Raw genomic sequence first — 17200 nt, forward strand, 5'->3', positions numbered from 1 at the left:
AACATAAATGAAACAGTCCTCTTTGGATTTAGGGTTCTCACGGAAGGGCTTGATGAAGATGGTCATGTAGACTTCTGCCTTTTAATCCATCCATCATTGTTGGAGCATCATGAAGCTTTGAGTAGGTGGAGGTGGCACAGGCCACCACCACAAAGAAACCGGAAAAAGAGACAGAAAAGAGAGTAGGGGTCAGTACGGATTTTAGAGCCACCATGAATAGTTATTATGAGGAAACTGAACATACAGAGTATCAGGATTAAGTTAAATTAAGTTAAATTGAAGTTATAAAAAGGCCATGTTAAAGTAATATGTTTTCAGCAGTGTTTTAAAGTGCTCTACTGTATCAGCCTGGCAAATTCCTATTGGCAGGCTATTCCAGATTTTAGGTGCATAGCAGCAGAAGGCCGCCTCACCACTTCTTTTAAGTTTTGTTCTTGGAATTCTAAGGAGACACTCATTTGAGGATCTGAGGTTACGATTTGGAATATAAGGTGTCAGACATTCCGATATATAAGATGGGGCGAGATTATTTAAGGCTTTATAAACCATAAGCAGAATTTTAAAGTCAATCCTGAATGACACAGGTAACCAGTGTAGTGACATCAAAACTGGAGAAATGTGTTCGGATTTTCTTTTCCTAGTTAGGATTCTAGCAGCTGCATTCTGCACTCGTTGCAAGTGATTTATGTCTTTTTTGGGTAGTCCTGAGAGGAGTGCGTTACAGTACTCTAGTCGACTAAAAACAAACGTGTGAACTAATTTCTCAGCATCTTTCAGTGATATAAGAGGTCTAACTTTACTTATGTTTCTTAAGTGAAAAAATGCTGTCCTAATGATCTGATTAATATGTGATTTAAAATTCAGATTACAGTCAACAATTACCCTAAGCTTTTTACCTCCGTCTTGACTTTTAATCCTAATGTATCCAGTTTATTTCTAATAGCCTCATTGTATCCATTATTGCTAATCACTAAGATTTCAGTTTTCTCTTTATTTAACTTGAGAAAGTTACTATTCATCCATTCTGAGATACAAGTCAGACATTGTGCTAGTGAATCAAGAGAATCGGGGTCATCAGGTGCTATTGATAAGTACAGCTGTATGTCATCAAGAACAAATACCAACAGCCAAAAATAATTACATCCTAATGGTACTTGTGCATTTTTTTACTTAAATATAAGGGCCCTCGAAATCCTGAGCAGCTGCAACCTGTATACGGGACACATCTGCAATGCCATCTTGTTTCCAGTCTGGTACTGACAGCTGGGTGATCCAGTCTTAAATCGCTCAGAAGCACTATCCCTCACACCGGTCTCTCAGCTCTTCGACAGAGGTTCCCTGTGTCTTCACAAACAGTGGCCTCCCTTTCGAGAGGATTCCCATTCCTCACAGCTGTCTTTGCAGCAGCAGGTCCTGTCACAATATGTTTGTAGTGCAGGACACCAGCTGAGTGCTACAAAAGGGACCCCCCACAACATTATCATAAGCACTTCATGCTTTGAAGAAGCACCGTGAATATAAAAAAAAAGCAAAAATATTAATAATAATGTAGTTGTCCTGTCTCGCCAGGAAACAATTAACTAATTTTATGGACTGAACCAGGAGATGTGTTTAAAAGGCAAAAGACAACAAACAAAATAAAAATGAAGTGACCAAAACCCAGAAGAAAGGTAAGAATCAGTCAATATTCAGGCAAGACACAAAAATCAATCATAAAGAGAGAATTAATATAAGAATTATGAAGGATTTATCCACAGGTCAGATAAAACTTAGTGCAACTGCTGACCTTTTATTCTGTTTGCTGATGAACTTGAGGTCATGACCCCAGAGACCACGCCCCTAGAAACGCAAGACTCAACCCTAACAATGGGAACACAAAGTGGTGTCCACTGTAGAAAAAGGCTAAAAGATCCCAAAATTCAGCCCCAATCATGATGGCAGCAAAGTTTAGTGCCAGCGAGTATGGCTTGTAAGGATTTAGGCTTCCTTTCGTGGCTGCTTTTATCACTCACTGTACTGAAAAGAATCGACAGGAATATAATTCAGTTAGCAAGACCGTGACAGGGTGAGAATAGCAAACAAAGTAAAAGAGCAGGAAAGAGGCAAGCAGGTGAAAGATGGAAATTGTTTTATTATTTTGGAGGTGTCCAATGGGCAGTGGCAGGGTATCATTTATATCGTGCCAGTCTGCATCTGTGGACTCACCCAGAATATCGGGATTGTCATAGTATCAAACCAGGGTCCACACCATCTGTCTACTTTTTTCATTTACAGATGTTTCAGTATTTTAATAAAGGTGGCCTGAATATTTTTCATGTCACCTGATTGTTTTTATCACAGTGTGTTAAAGTCAGTGGCCACGTAAGATGGAGACTAATTGTGGGACGCGACATGTTGGCTGACGTTGACGAGGCTGTTTAAAGTGGGGATTTTAAAACATTGTAATGAAAAAATCCAAATTATGATCAATATTTCCATTTGCTTTAATGAGAAGGTTTTAGCATTAAATAGAATCAGATGCAAAGCGAAACTTTAAAAGAACAGGAGAAGCATTTAGTAAAACTGCTCTGAGTACACTTGTAGATCAAAATACTGGGCAGTGCAACAGGAAAAAGGAAAAAAAACTACATTGTGAAGGGGTCTGGCAGTAATTTTTACTTTTGAAGATAATAAGTAACAACCATTTAAAATTACAAAATGGATGATTGTGGAAGTGAAGTGCAAAACAACAGATTAGAGAATACTGCAGCTTTGCACAGCACATCTGGAGTAGCTCAATGCCAGTATTAGTGAAGGTAAAGCAAACAACCATTCTTTAACAATCGAATGTCAACCTTTTCCTTTGAAGAAGATCTTTTTTTAAATAAATTGGAATTGTATTGAAATAGTGACTTTCGATGTGAAAGCCCAAGTGCCCATGCTCAGGGCTGGTGCCACTATTGAGGTGAATTAGGCAGTGGCTTAGGGTGCAGATAATAGAAGGGAAAAACCCAATGGCACAGGTTAGCTACAGAAAAGTCGGCTGACACACTAGTAAGCTTGGCCTAAGGTGCAAAATAACCCTAGGACCAGCACTGCCCATACTGTCAGTAAAGGTTCTGGTTTGATTTGATATACTTTATTCCCTGAGGGAAAATTGTCTTTTTGCTTGGCGTGGGGTCAACCACGCCCCTGGAGCAATTTTCAGGTTAATCCATTTTAAGCAGCACTTACATACTGTGTAATGCTGGAGACTACATTACCTACTAAAGTCAAAAGTGGCTCATGAGAGGGCTGATGATAAACCTTTTTAATACTCTGAAGTATCATGATGGTACCATGGTAGGTGCAATTACTTACAAACTCTTTAACATCTCTGAAAGCATTTCAATGAAGACTTTGCATGTTATCCCAATTTTCATGTCAGTTTCATGTGGATGTCCTCCTATATTCTAAAAACTTATATTGTAGGGGACTTTTAATGTGTGGTGATAGACCAACATTCTGCCCGGGATGCAAACTGAAGATACAGCATAATTTGTTCCAGAAACGTGCTCGCAATCCAAAGCACTCATATATCAAAGTGAATTTTCCCATAAGAAATAATGGAAACTCAGATGATTCGTTCCACAACCCAAAACTATTCATATAAAAAATATAAAAATGATTAATACAAAATATAAAGTAAAAATACATAAAACAAACTAACCTGCACTTTACCTTTGAAAAGAATCATAGCTGGTGTGAGTAAGTATCTAAACTCTTTTGGGATTCCACCCAATGGGACGACAGGCGGAAGAGCGTCTCGAAGCAACCACAGGCTCCAAGCACTGTAGCAGTTCGCCGTAAAAGTGAATACGAAACATCGTGGACATGCTATGCGCCGCCGTTGATGGGTAATACAGGAACATTATAAATGCGCAGGGCACAGCATTACTTGGCCCAGTACTGAGGTACTGAGACCCAGCTTCGTGTTTTGGGGTGCACGACAGAGACTCACACGTTACAACACACACACACACACACACGTGGTCACAGTGCTATAGTAAACAGTATACGCTCATACGGATGTTGACTATATGAGTGAGGCATGCCGACTCAGACAAAAAGCGGGAGACGATTACCCACAATCCCACAATGAGAGAGAGAGAAGAACCATCAGCTCAGTTGTGATCACATGGCGCTTGGCAGACAAAGCATATATACGTACTATTTGTATTGCAAGACATCACTCGTTTATCAAGTCAAAATTAAAAAATTAGCTTGTCTTGCAAAACACTTGCAAACCAAGTTATTCGCAATCCAAGGTTCCACTGATAGTATTTATCTAACTATGAGAGGAGGTCAGGAGCATATGCTGAAGTGCATTGCCGCACCCACCACACAATGAACCACCTGGATTGGGCACCGAGTGCAGTGGGTGACACCTCAGCACCACACTGGTGTGCCAATCCTGCCACCAACCCCCAAGTTGGAGGACCTGCTTGCAGGGCTGGATGCAGGTTAACATCACACTCAGGACGGAGCAACTGCAGGTTAAGGGCCTTCCTTGCTCAAGGGCCCAACAGAGTAGAGTCACTTTTGGCATTTACGGGATTCAAACAAGCAACCTTCCGATTTCTGGCGCAGATCCCTAGCCTCAAAGCCACCACTCCATCCACTATAGTCATGCAATAATAATTAAAACACACACCTTCTGAAAATGTATAGCTGGATCAATAACCTCAAACCCTCCTTGCTAAAATGCTTCTCCCCCATTAGCCAGTAATTTGAGGATACACTCCTGCCGAGTTAGGCATTTCTGTTTTAGTTACACGACCCAGCATTCTGATCTTCATTTCCTTTGAAAGCTGGGCCTTCTTGATTCTGAGTCATACATTATGCAGGATTCTGAATGTCAAACAGTACATCATTACTTTTTCATAATGCGGCAGAAGTGGTATAACTGCACGGTGAAGACAAGAGTCCCTCTCGTCTCACTATAAATAGAAGCATGGGAATGGAAGTGCTCTGCGTGGTCAGTAATTGAACATTAAAAGCTCATAAATGCTTACTGAATGTGGGCACTGACTGCGTTGTGCACTTCTATTCTGAATGCCTGAATTGCAATTAATAGTTAAGAAAATATTATCATAAATAAGCGAATTCAAAACAGCGGTTTTGCTGATTGAGTCCCAGTTTGCTGGGCCTAAAGGGATGGGGTGGGGGCGTGCGTGCTGGCAACCTGTAATTTGCCTAAATGCAGTTTTAGAGATGACAGATGTTTTTGCAAACAGTAGCAGCTCCATTCTTAGAGTTTTGTTTTAGTGTCACACTCTTACATCCTGGTAACAGTGCTCATCTGGAATTTTGATATGAAAACTGGGGAAAAAGATTCATTTGTCTTAATCATCAGAGTGGCAGACTGTGGCTGGGCCTGACATTGAAGCCTCTCGGAGAACTTAGTCTCTGGAGGAACAGGGACATCTAGTGGACAACATGGGAAACTGCAGAACACTGGGTTGCCCTTTACTAAGCAGATGTAGGCACCAGTTGTCCCTTTGCCATGTGAAGTTTTGTGTTAAACAAGTCGACTAGACTGGCTATAAGAAGGCCAATGGTCTTGATGGTTGTGCAGTGTTCAGAGCCCATTCCCCTAATTGCACTACCTCCACCTGATTTATTTTTTATGTCATAACATTCTCAAACATACTCAGTCCAATTCAGGCAGGAAACATCACTGGATAGTCTGAGGACCACTTACATAAACACACAAACACATGCACAGATGTCCAGTTTGGAGTTATTATTTAACTTAACATGTGCTTATTTGGGTATGTGGGTATAAAATTGGAAAAGCCAGTGCAGGGCCCTGAAAAACATTCAGATTCCGCAGACACAAATGGACATATGTTTCAAAATCAGACAGAAGACAGAAGGGTGTATCACTGCACCACCCTACCACCTTGAATTATGATGGATAATCTAGTTAAGTTGGTGTTGGCCTGAGCCCAGCGTCATTAGGCACAAAGTGGAAACCAGCCCTGGACAGGGCACAGTCCATCACAGTATGCCCAATACCCTCAGTCACCACTTTGCCTGTTTTGGCACCATGCTGGTTTGGAAGGTTTCCCTGGCACTGCCACTCATACAGACTGATGTATTGCTAGCCTTAGAGATTATTTTATTGATCATCTGTGCCCTACTTATTCTGAGGTCAGGGGAAGTAAAGGACTGGATGTGTTGGCCATATTTGTCTGTGGTGCTCAATGTCTTGTACACTTTGAACATGACAGTGGCAGCAAAGACTTGAAAAGTGCTACTTTAAAGACTGAAATTGTCAGCCTGTGTTTATCTAAATTGCGTGCTTTGCTTTGCTCTACTTTGGACTAAATATATAGTGACACCCAGCAGCAGGAAGAAATTAATCTGAGAAAAGCTTTGAGAACAAACCACACAGAGAGCCACCTTCAGCACGGGCCTGGGTGTGCAAAGAGGCTCAGTAAGGACCAACAAGGAAACTGGCACACATATAAAAAAATACTTTGTTACATTTATCAAGAGTGCTTAATGACATAGTGTGCCATATAACTATTTAGTACACTTTGTACAGTATGTAAAGCTTATTTATACATATATTGCTTTAAATATCACAATTTTTAACACGTATATTCACATACTGTGAATGATAAGGACTTATTTTTAGGATAATGTAATATTCAGTACAAGTCGAGCTGGATTGTGAAGTGGACATGACCCCCCATCAAACCACCAATATCCATCCTGAACGATACGTTTTAACCCAGGATTCTGAAGATCTAAACTTCCCGAAAGGTTTACAGTCCCCAAGATATTCAAGTGATATTCATAATTTTCTGAAATGTTTTCTTAACATACATCATCAGAGCTCAAAGTGAAATTCTACCTGGTGATTTGTGTTCTTTGTGTTTGGCTTCACTTCATAATTTCTTTGAGCCAATGCTTTATTGTGTTAGTATTTTATACTGTTTTCTTTTGTTCTTAGAAGTTATAAGAGACTGATGGACTACCTTTTCTATGTTAATAATCCGGAACTTATGAATGGGAAGACTGAACTGCTGTCCATCCTGGAGAATGGCTTCATGAAGACTGATTCATATAAGGTACTGCACTTCTAAATAGCAAGAGGGTCGCTTGGTGAAAGGCTTTGAAAAGCCAAGAAATGTCATTTTGTAAAATTATACAACTGTGGCCTGATGATGGCAGTAAATAACAAGAACAAAAACATCTGAAGGTGGATCTATCTATCTATCTATCTATCTATCTATCTATCTATCTATCTATCTATCTATCTATCTATCTATCTATCATGTAGTGCCTTTCTTTATCTATCTATCTATCATGTAGTGCCTTTCTTTATCTAAATATCTATCTATCTATCTATCTATCTATCTATCTATCTATCTATCTATCTATCTATCTATCTATCTATCTATCTATGAATAAGATGCTGCAGATGTTCTATCAGACGGTTGTGGTGAGTACCCTCTTCTACACGGTGGTGTGCTGGGGAGGCAGCATAAAGAAGAGGGACGCCTCACGTCTGGACAAACTGGTGAGGAAGGTAGGCTCTATTGTAGACACGGAGCTGGACAGTTTGACATCTGTAGCGGAGCGATGGGCGCTGAGCAGGCTCCTGTCAATCATGGAGAATCCACTGCATCCACTGAACAGGATCATCTCCAGATAGAGGAGCTGCATCAGCGACAGACTGGTGTCACCGTCCTGCTCCACTGACAGACTGAGCAGATCGTTCCTCCCCTACACTATGCGGCTCTTCAATTCCCCTGGGGTTTTAAACGTTAACATTATACAAAATTATTGTCTGTTATACCTCCATTTTTATCACTCTTTAATTTAATATTGTTTTTTATCAGTTTTCTGCTGCTGGAGTGTGTGAATTTCCCCTTGGGATTAATAAAGTATCTATCTATCTATCTACACAATGAAAACCTGCCTAAACTTAAGGTTTATGTGTGTTTCTGAGAATGTGACATGTTCTTGAACAAAATCATGTGATGTTTTGGTGTTTATATGCTTCTATTACATGTAATAACATTTTTCTTATTGCAAATAATTAACATTTTTGACAAATTTTTCCAGAGGTAAACATAACACTGAGGAGGCTACACTGCAGATTCTTTGGAGTGTTGCACCATTTTTCTTTTCATTATTGAATACAATCCAACATTTTTCTATTACAATAATATAAAGGGAAATTCTAAATCTAAAGGAATTATTGTCTCTTTACAAATGTCTACGTATACTGACTTCATATAGTTGTAAATGCAAAAGAAATTAATTGAAAGTGCTTTTTATTTATACCAATACAATGTATTCAAAAGAGGATATGTCAAACTAGACCTTAAAGCGTCATAGCATTCTGTATAGGAAATTAATTTACTTCATCCATTCTGGAAAAATAACATACCACAGCATTAGTAACACCATAAGACATGATTTACTCTTTCAGTCTTTTCATTAAACTCAGAATAACATTGTGAAATTTAATTTACATTGCTCATTTTTGTGTAGTATGTTTATGAAAAAGTGGCATGAAGTCCATCATCAGAGCTTACTGATGAAGCAAATGGTTATTTTTAATTATTCTGCTTTCAGCCTCAGAGTTGGTGAAATCACAACAGAGCACCACAGCTTATCTGTATTTTCACAGTAGTAAGAGTTCTTCTCCACAAACTGGATGACATGAGTGTTATGTTATAATGTGCTCAAATAAACATCAGCGCCACTCTGCCTGGGTCCTTGTCCAGTCGCTGGGTGTTGGGGAAGAGGAAAGTCAGGTAAACACAGAGCAGAAATTGTATGGAAAATTGTGCTATTTATCTGAAGTTTTGCTTTCACCATGCTTATGCACATAGCTTATGTACAGGTATATGTGTATAAAAAAATAAATGCATAGTTCTTTAGTTGTCTTAAGCAAACATTTAGTAGATACATAGATCAATTGACCTTCATTTGTTTGGAAGTAACATCAGTCATGTCATAGCTGTCAATCATCTGGTCTGTAGAGGAGAAAAGAGAGAGGCATTAAAACACAACGCCTGCCCTTGGTGAGACGGTATAATTATAGCCATGTGTGACACTATATATATATATATACCAGAATGACTAAGAAGGAAAAAAATTAAACACAAGTAAACCTTCTGACCTGGCAGTCCCAGTCCCAATGAAGCCATATACAGATGTACTGCTGTTGGTAGTAGTGTTTCTTAACACACTTCTGCTGAATAATTTATTGGCCGAAAGTCCTCAGTGTTAGTGTGTCAGGGAGAGGATGTGCAGCATTGTTCACAAAGGTACTCAGTTTTGTTTTAATTCTCTTCTTTGCTACGAACTCCAGGAGGTCCAGAGTGCATCCCATAACCTGCCCATTTATTTAGCTTGTTCATTTGGTGGGCCTCTCTTAAAGTGATGTTACCAGCTCAGCACACCACAGTGTTGAACATCGCACAGAGTTGTAGAAGATGTAAAGGGAGTCACTACCCACATTAAGTGAGCACAGCCTCCTAAGAAACAATGAGTCTGCTCTGCCCTTTCTTACAGAACTCCTCTGTGTTACATGACCAGCCTGTCACTGATTTGGGTCCCCAAGTTCTTGAATTAATGCACCATGTCCACATCCACTCCCTGAATAGTGACCGGGCATAGAGGCTTTTTGGTGGCATGAAAGTCAGTAATAAGTTCTGTGGCCTTACAGGAGTTAAGTTTCAGACAATTCTCATCAAGAAACAAAGTTCTCTACCTGACTCCTATCCTCTGTCTCATCCCCATTTGTCTAATCTTCCCATAGTGACATTGCCTGATGTTTTATAAGTAGTCACCGAAGAACCCCAGATAGTTCAGGCTTTCACAGTTCCTCAACATATTGTGAACAGAAATTCCTGGAGCTGAATGCCTGTTCTTCAATAGTTTTGGTTCAGAATTCTTATGAACAAATCTACAAGAAGGCTTAGTTTCAAAATTTGCATGGCTGCACAGTTAATATAAAATGAAAACTAAAGTGTCCTAAAAGCAATACCCATTTAACATACAAATTAAGTTGTTGGAGACATGATGCCTTCCTGTGATGCTGCATGTTGTTCCATAAATTTCTTGATATGTCATTACCCCATTGCTTATTGGCCTAGAAGATCACAGAAGACGTCATTTAAAAAAGTCTACAAAAGATCTGATTGTTTAGCTAATTTGAAGTGTGACCATTTAATTCCTGGAATCAGGTACTTTACCTTCAAGCAGAAATCTGTAACCTTTTCATCCCTTCTTAACTGCATCATTGTTTGACTCTTCGTCCGTGCTGAATGAATTCATGATTGATTATCCCCTTGTGATTAAAAAAACATGTCAACACTACACAGCCATTCCAAGATTTAAACTGTCACACCTTCTACATAAGAAATTATGAGGTACCCATAATATCCAGTAGCATTTTTAAAGGCCTTTCATTTTGTTTTTTTATCAAATCCTAATGAAATTAGAACGACAAGCTCAATTTAGTGAAATTCATGTTTTTTTACTTGCATTCAAAAAGGTTAGCTAATAGGTAAGAAATATCCATTATCAACTGTTGCCAGTGTTGTGCAAGTTCACACCTCACAAGAACTCACTCAAAGTTCAGTTGACACAGATTAAAATGAATAAATTCACATTCATAGTTCACCATTTCAATTCTGAACTAGTTCATGTTTAGTTCATTTTGTATTTTTTAAGGAGTGAGAATAAATGACCCATGAGTTTACTTTTTTCAGTTTTGCATGCCTTATATTAGGCTATTACAATGTTCTTGAATAAAATACAATAATTATGAAGAGTGTTTTATTTAAATGCACTTTGTTGAGTTATACCCAGCAACAAACACGTTTAATCAGATATGCTAATATCCTCCCGGTCAAAAAAGAAATTAAATAGATGCAAGCATAAATTACCAATCTATTTCCAACCGTGTGACACAAATGATGACTGTGGAACCAGCATGTATTATGCTGCCAGTCAAAGTTCGCATCACATATTGCATGTCCAATGGGGAAATATATAAAGTGGCCTCGCAAAGTACAACGTTTTCCTAAAAGTGAAAGCGGAGCTTCACTGTGTGCTCGTGTCAGCAGGGGTACAGGTTAAGCACAAGCAGGCAGACACAGAGAGGCCTATTTGACTTTACGTTATTTTTTCAGAATTCAAATAAATGGCAAAAAATTCGTACAAAATAAATATTCGTAAAAATCCACTATTTGCGCTTAACCGAATACCGAACTTGGATTCGGCGCCACCCCTACATCACAGGGTAAGGCAAAACGTTTAATCTGGACCTAAACCAGATTCAGAATGTCAAATAAAACTGAACTAGCTCACATTCAAGTTCTTCACTTGCAAATACGTTACGTTAAGTTCACCGTTTATAGAAAAATGAGCTTGTTCAATGAATGTGCTCTTTTGAACTTGTTCGTGCACAACACTGTCTGTTGCATTATTTTTGTTACTTTAGTGAACACAAAGGTCTGTCTCTCCTAGAAACAAAGAAAATGTAATGGTTTTCAAGAAAAAAAATGGACCAATAAAACTAATATTTAGCGGTGTCTTAATATGATTTCTGTATATCCTTTAGCTTGAGTGTGTTATAGCCACACGTTTGTGACTCTATGGAAGATATTCTTCATTTTTAAATTGTCTTTAGAGGTTTCCAACAATTTGAAATTATTTTAATAATTTTGAATTTATTGTGATTTTTTCCTGTTATTTGTTTATGCACCAACCTCTGCGTGTGAGCGTTTTATCTTTTGTATTTTGTTCAGTTCTGGCAGCTATCTTGTTTGTTTTTGGGAGAACTGCAGTTTTGCTCCTGTTGCTGGGGTAGCTTTGCCCTTCATTAGGGGGCATGTTTCTCATGGTCATAACCTGTGCAAAGAGACAAAAGACAAAGAAAGATGTCTTAGGCGCCTCATTGGCAAACTCCATATATTATAAATACACAAAAGGCGTAAAAATAAATACATTGTACAGGGCAGAGTTGAGTCTTGCTGAGAAAATCAGGCGGAGTGCTCAAAATGGCAGTTCTTAATATTTGAATGGTTTCTTGGATGAAGAGGCAGGTCCAGGTGTTCTGATCCTGGAAGTGACGTCACGAGTGGAAATACGTCAGTTTTGCTTTCTGCAGAGGGGAAAGGAGAATAGGGGCTGTTATTGCAGTGTGCCCCCTCATGTCTCAGCGGAGAATAACAAACACATAAGTCCTTAAGCTGATCTCCAAGTGCATGTGTGTGACACCTGTGGGTAACTGCAGTGATGGCTTGACTCGTATTCACTGTATGTACAATTGCATGTGAGTGTGGCACAAGGCTCTTTTGAGTTGATAAACTTTTAACCTTATGCAACAATCTTAGCATAAACATGATATAATAATGTTGATTCTCTTGCAGGCCCTCGGTAAAGAGAAAGCTGTACCACTGTCTAACAGTTTCAGCCTTTGTGAAGAGCCCAGACTGGAGAATTTAAAGGGGCAAGCTGAAGTATCAGGCCAGGCCAACCTGGATCCTATTCCTTTCCGATATGGTGAGTACTTGGCTTTTTTGCTTTAAGATAATGGGAAGGTAACGTTGAGACTGTCAATAAATACATTTCCAAACCATTTCTGAATTCAAATACTTTACAAAATATGGTGAAGGTTCATTAGAAATTATGAACTGAGCTGATTTCTTATGCAAAGGTTGCCAGGTTGGACGTTGTAGAAAAGCAAAGATCTGAAATGACTTGATGAAGTGCCTTGATATACGTTATATTTTCAAAGGTCAGCTAATCATTGCCAAAGTGTTCCTTGGAAGAAGTGCTCAGGCTAATGAAGGTCCAATTGAGGAGGCTAATTACCCAAAGGCGCATTCTGTCTTTCGTACTCGAAGAGTACCAAGAGGTTCAGGAGCTGCAGAGTCAAAAGGTATGCGTTATGTAGTTCCAGTTTTCTTAATAGTGGGCTTCTGCTGGGTCCCAGGATGTCTGCCAGTGAATGGAGACCAATGAGCAGTTCCTAGGACATTCAGTGTGTCAAACAAACAAAGGGTCTTGTTCCTCTGAATTTTAGCTGGTCATTTTTAAATAGTCTTATCTACTGTATTAGGTTGTAAGACTACTGGCTGACCTATTAATAAAAATGCTTTCTAGCTGTGTTTTTTTAGCTCAGCCTACTACCACCAGTCAATAGTAAAAATGTTTCTAATTGTATATTTTAGAGGCGTCCTGTACAGCAAATCAACACGGGAACTGTGACTGCAGTCTGAGACAAAATGAGTGGTTTGTATTTGACCACGAGCTTGTCCTGCCAGAGTACGTCATTGACTTTGAGTACCTCACTGAGGTGAGACTGCCTTTCACGATTAGTCTTAAATAACAAATGCTATGGTTTAGTGATGACATATACGTTTTATGAATCCAATATGAATTAATTTTAAACTGAAGCTGGCAAAACAGTCATTTACGGTTATATGTTTGATATGTGCTTTGCGGAACTGTTTCCAGAGTAAATAAGTAGCTTAGCTTTTAAAACATTTGTAAAACCGTCAGTGCCTTCTCCACTGCAACCTTAAGATAAGTTAGTTATACCACATCCTGACTGGTTTGGTGTCACTAACTGGAGTCCACTCACCCTCCAGCTCCTTTACTGTCTTATTTATTGGTGTGACAGTCGGATAAGTTCCCTTCTATCTATCTATCTATCTATCTATCTATCTATCTATCTATCTATCTATCTATCTATCTATCTATCTATCTATCTATCTATCTATTATATCGTAACTTTCATATCTATCTATCTATCTATCTATCTATCTATCTATCTATCTATCTATCTATCTATCTATCTATCTATCTATCTATCTATCTATCTATCTATCTATCTATCTATCTATCTATCTGCCTGTCTGTCTTTGAACTCTTTTTGAGTTCCTGAGGCCAGTATTTTCAAGTTTTACTTTAGAACTGTACTTACTCTGTTATTTCATTTATTTAAGGCTGTGTGGCTCCATATCTGAACCTAAGCAGTCCCCAAATCAACCCAACCCCTGAGTCACTGTGTGTCCCTATTCAATCTCTCGATTTCTTTTCCATGATCAGGAGAAACCAATGCTTCAGTTCTCCTCTCTACTTGAAGTCAAGTCTCCTGGAGTGACAGATGAAGGCTCAAGTAATCTGAAAGAAGTCCTGTTTAAGGGTGCCACTAGTCTTGATGAAGAAATCTTAAACATGGAACCAATCTACAAGCCCAAACCAAAAATAATCAGCCTTGATGAAAAGACAATCCTGTCGGTGTGCAAAGCGAATATCCTCAGCCAGATCACGGTAAGTTCATCCCTTCTTTAGTCTGAGAAGTCTGTGAGTTTGACACATGTGGATGTATGCCTGGATTATCAGGATGCTTACTGGCGTACATTCTGTCACCATCAACACTGAGTGGCCAGATCTTAGAAGCAGCAGTAGAAGTAGTAATATTGTCACAAAGCACGTTAAAATTCTTACTTGTATTTCCAACTAATACAACAGGCTGCTTGCATACTAGGTCCTGTTATTGGATTAAGTGAGTGAAGAAAATGGATGGACTTGTTTTTTGTGTACTGTGAACACCAGTGAAGACTATTACAGTTGTAATAATAAAATTAAGTCTAACCAACAGTACTGGGCTCAAGGCAAACTCCAACTCTGCATCAGATTCTGGTAAATTGCAGACTCTCCGATAACTAATTGTGCACATCTTTGGATTTGAGGGGATGTTAAAGAAAATTCACACAGACAAAGTAGGACTACGGCGTGCTCACACAGCATGTCAGCACTAACCACTGTGCCACCCTTGATCCCAGTACATTTTCAACTATATGCAGGCTCAGTGGCGTAGCTCGAGTTTGTGCCGCCCGGGGTAGGGCGATGCTTCAATTTGCCACTCTCCAATATATCTGAATATGTTAACCTATTTAAATAGAAAATTAAAATGACATACAGTGGAACCTCGGTTCACGAATGTCTCGGTACACGTACAAATTGGTTTACGACCAAAAACGTTCGCCAAACTTTTGCCTCTGTTCACGACCACACACTCAGTATATGAACAAGCCAGTTTCCCTTTCGGTTTGTATGTGTTCAGCCTCTCCCTGCGCATTTCCTGTGCAGCAAGCGAGAGAGAGCACAACACACACACACACACACACACACACACACACACACACACACACACACACACACACACACACACACACACAGAGACACACACACACGCGTGAGAGAGACACACACGCACACACACACACACACACACACGAGAGACACACACACACGCACACACACACACACACACACACGTACACACACGTGAGAGAGACACACACACAGGCGCGCGAGAGACAGACACACACACACAGGTGTGAGAGAGAGACACACGCACACACGAGAGAGAGCTGGATGCATAAGGTAGAGAAGGCAGTTAAAGAATGCACTGGGCTTGTTTTTATTTTCATTTCTGTTTACAGCGATCGGTTCATAGTGTGAATTGTTGCAATGTTACTTTTCTTGGTGGTTTATTAAATTACGGATTTTTCAAATGTTCATTTTTTCCCTGTGCTTAAAACTCATTAAAAAAAGTGTTTTTAGCGGTTCTTAGCGCTATAGTGCGAACTCTTGCAGTGTTAGTTTTCTCTGTTGTTCAAGGTTTTCTCAGTGTTATTCAATTTTTTACATTTACTTTACTATTACACTGTGCATTCTATTATATGATTAACTATATTTGTGCTTAAAAGCTAAAAAAAAACATATATTTACATACAGTTTGTACGGTCTGGAACGGATTAATTGTATTTATGTGCAATCCTATGGGGGAAATTGCTTCGGGTCACGACCAAATCGGTTTACGACCAGAGTTTTGGAATGAATTATGGTCGTGAACCAAGGTTCTACTGAATAAAGAAAAATTAAGGTAAATTTTGCATGGAATTATTCATATATAGAGAAAAAACAATAATTTTTCACATATAATCATTTATAAGCATCAACTAGACAAGAATATAGTATAGACACACTGATAAGCTGTGTTCTAATTATTAGTTTAATGTAATTACGCTGTGAAAACCAGAATCAGTGTAGTGTACAAGTGATAGGTGGGGATGTTTTCTGTGCAGAGCAAGAACGCTTCGGATTGATAATGAAACAAAATTATTAATTGTAAATTAGTTGTTTATCTTCCTAGAAATTATTATTGGTGTAATGTTTATGTTAATTTTTGTTATTGCCTCATAAATTTCAACTGCTGTGTCTGATACCGTCACAGAAGACAGTCTGAAAATTATTTCTGAAGCATTTATAGATAAAAATCAGATATCTTCCCAACCCTGCACGAATTTTACTGAGCCTTTTGAGCAATAATGCTGCCCCCAAAAATGTGCCGCCATGGGCGGACCGCCAATTCCACCCGCCCCTAGCTACGCCACTGTGCAGGCTAATTTTTTAAGTCCTTTAGATATTCTCATTGTTGCAGTTAAGCAATGTAAGTTCTCATTTGCTTTATCTTGTAGTGCCTCACACTCATTCTAAATTTGTTCCAGTGAGGCTGACCTCTATTAACCAGTGGAGATTTCTTAAACGGTTAAGTGCAGGAGATTAAAGATGTGTTGTCAAGGTTTGTTTTTTTCCAGTGCTTCTGAAATGTAAGTTGTCACCTTAGTTTCAAAATAAAAATGAATGGGATAAGTTGTTCATTTTCATATCATTTTTTATGTCATTAAAAGAAAAATTAGGAATGAAAATGAATGAGTTAACTACTACTGGTGTTGTTGGAGTACGACATGTAAGACACATTTCAGAAATTTTAAATCTCACGTGATGCCCTGAGTGTGGATAAGAGCAAAGTCCTTGGGACGCTTTTAGCTGAAAATGACATGATGAACAGATCGAAGGATGCAAAACGCAGCCTTACTAGAGCTGTTTTAACAGTAAGGAGGAATTTATGATTTTAGTTGTGGTTGATTATTTGAGTTTATTATTCATTGAAAGGCCTGTTCATGCAGTTTCATGAGAATGTATTCTGTTCTTTCAGATTGTCTGATTCTTTGCATATTGTTCATAGGCAATGCTAAAGACAATAAAGACAATAAATACATAAAGACAATACTCATCCTCAGCACACGCTTTTCACACTGCTTCCCTCAGGGAGACGCTGAAC

General features: G+C 38.9%; 1 protein-coding gene across 1 annotated transcript in view; it reads left to right on the forward strand.

The window, feature by feature from the left end:
• The window catches only part of lrrc9 (leucine rich repeat containing 9), a 225140-nt gene that overhangs the window by 111925 nt on the left and 96015 nt on the right, over nucleotides 1–17200 (forward strand). The window contains exons 12-16 of the mRNA XM_039741349.1: nucleotides 6983–7100; nucleotides 12429–12561; nucleotides 12797–12940; nucleotides 13233–13357; nucleotides 14113–14337. Coding sequence (XP_039597283.1) covers nucleotides 6983–7100; nucleotides 12429–12561; nucleotides 12797–12940; nucleotides 13233–13357; nucleotides 14113–14337 — 745 coding nt within the window. The remainder of the gene's footprint in view (nucleotides 1–6982; nucleotides 7101–12428; nucleotides 12562–12796; nucleotides 12941–13232; nucleotides 13358–14112; nucleotides 14338–17200) is intronic.

The sequence above is a fragment of the Polypterus senegalus genome, chromosome 18, assembly GCF_016835505.1.
Source record: "Polypterus senegalus isolate Bchr_013 chromosome 18, ASM1683550v1, whole genome shotgun sequence".
Lineage (NCBI taxonomy): Eukaryota > Metazoa > Chordata > Cladistia > Polypteriformes > Polypteridae > Polypterus > Polypterus senegalus.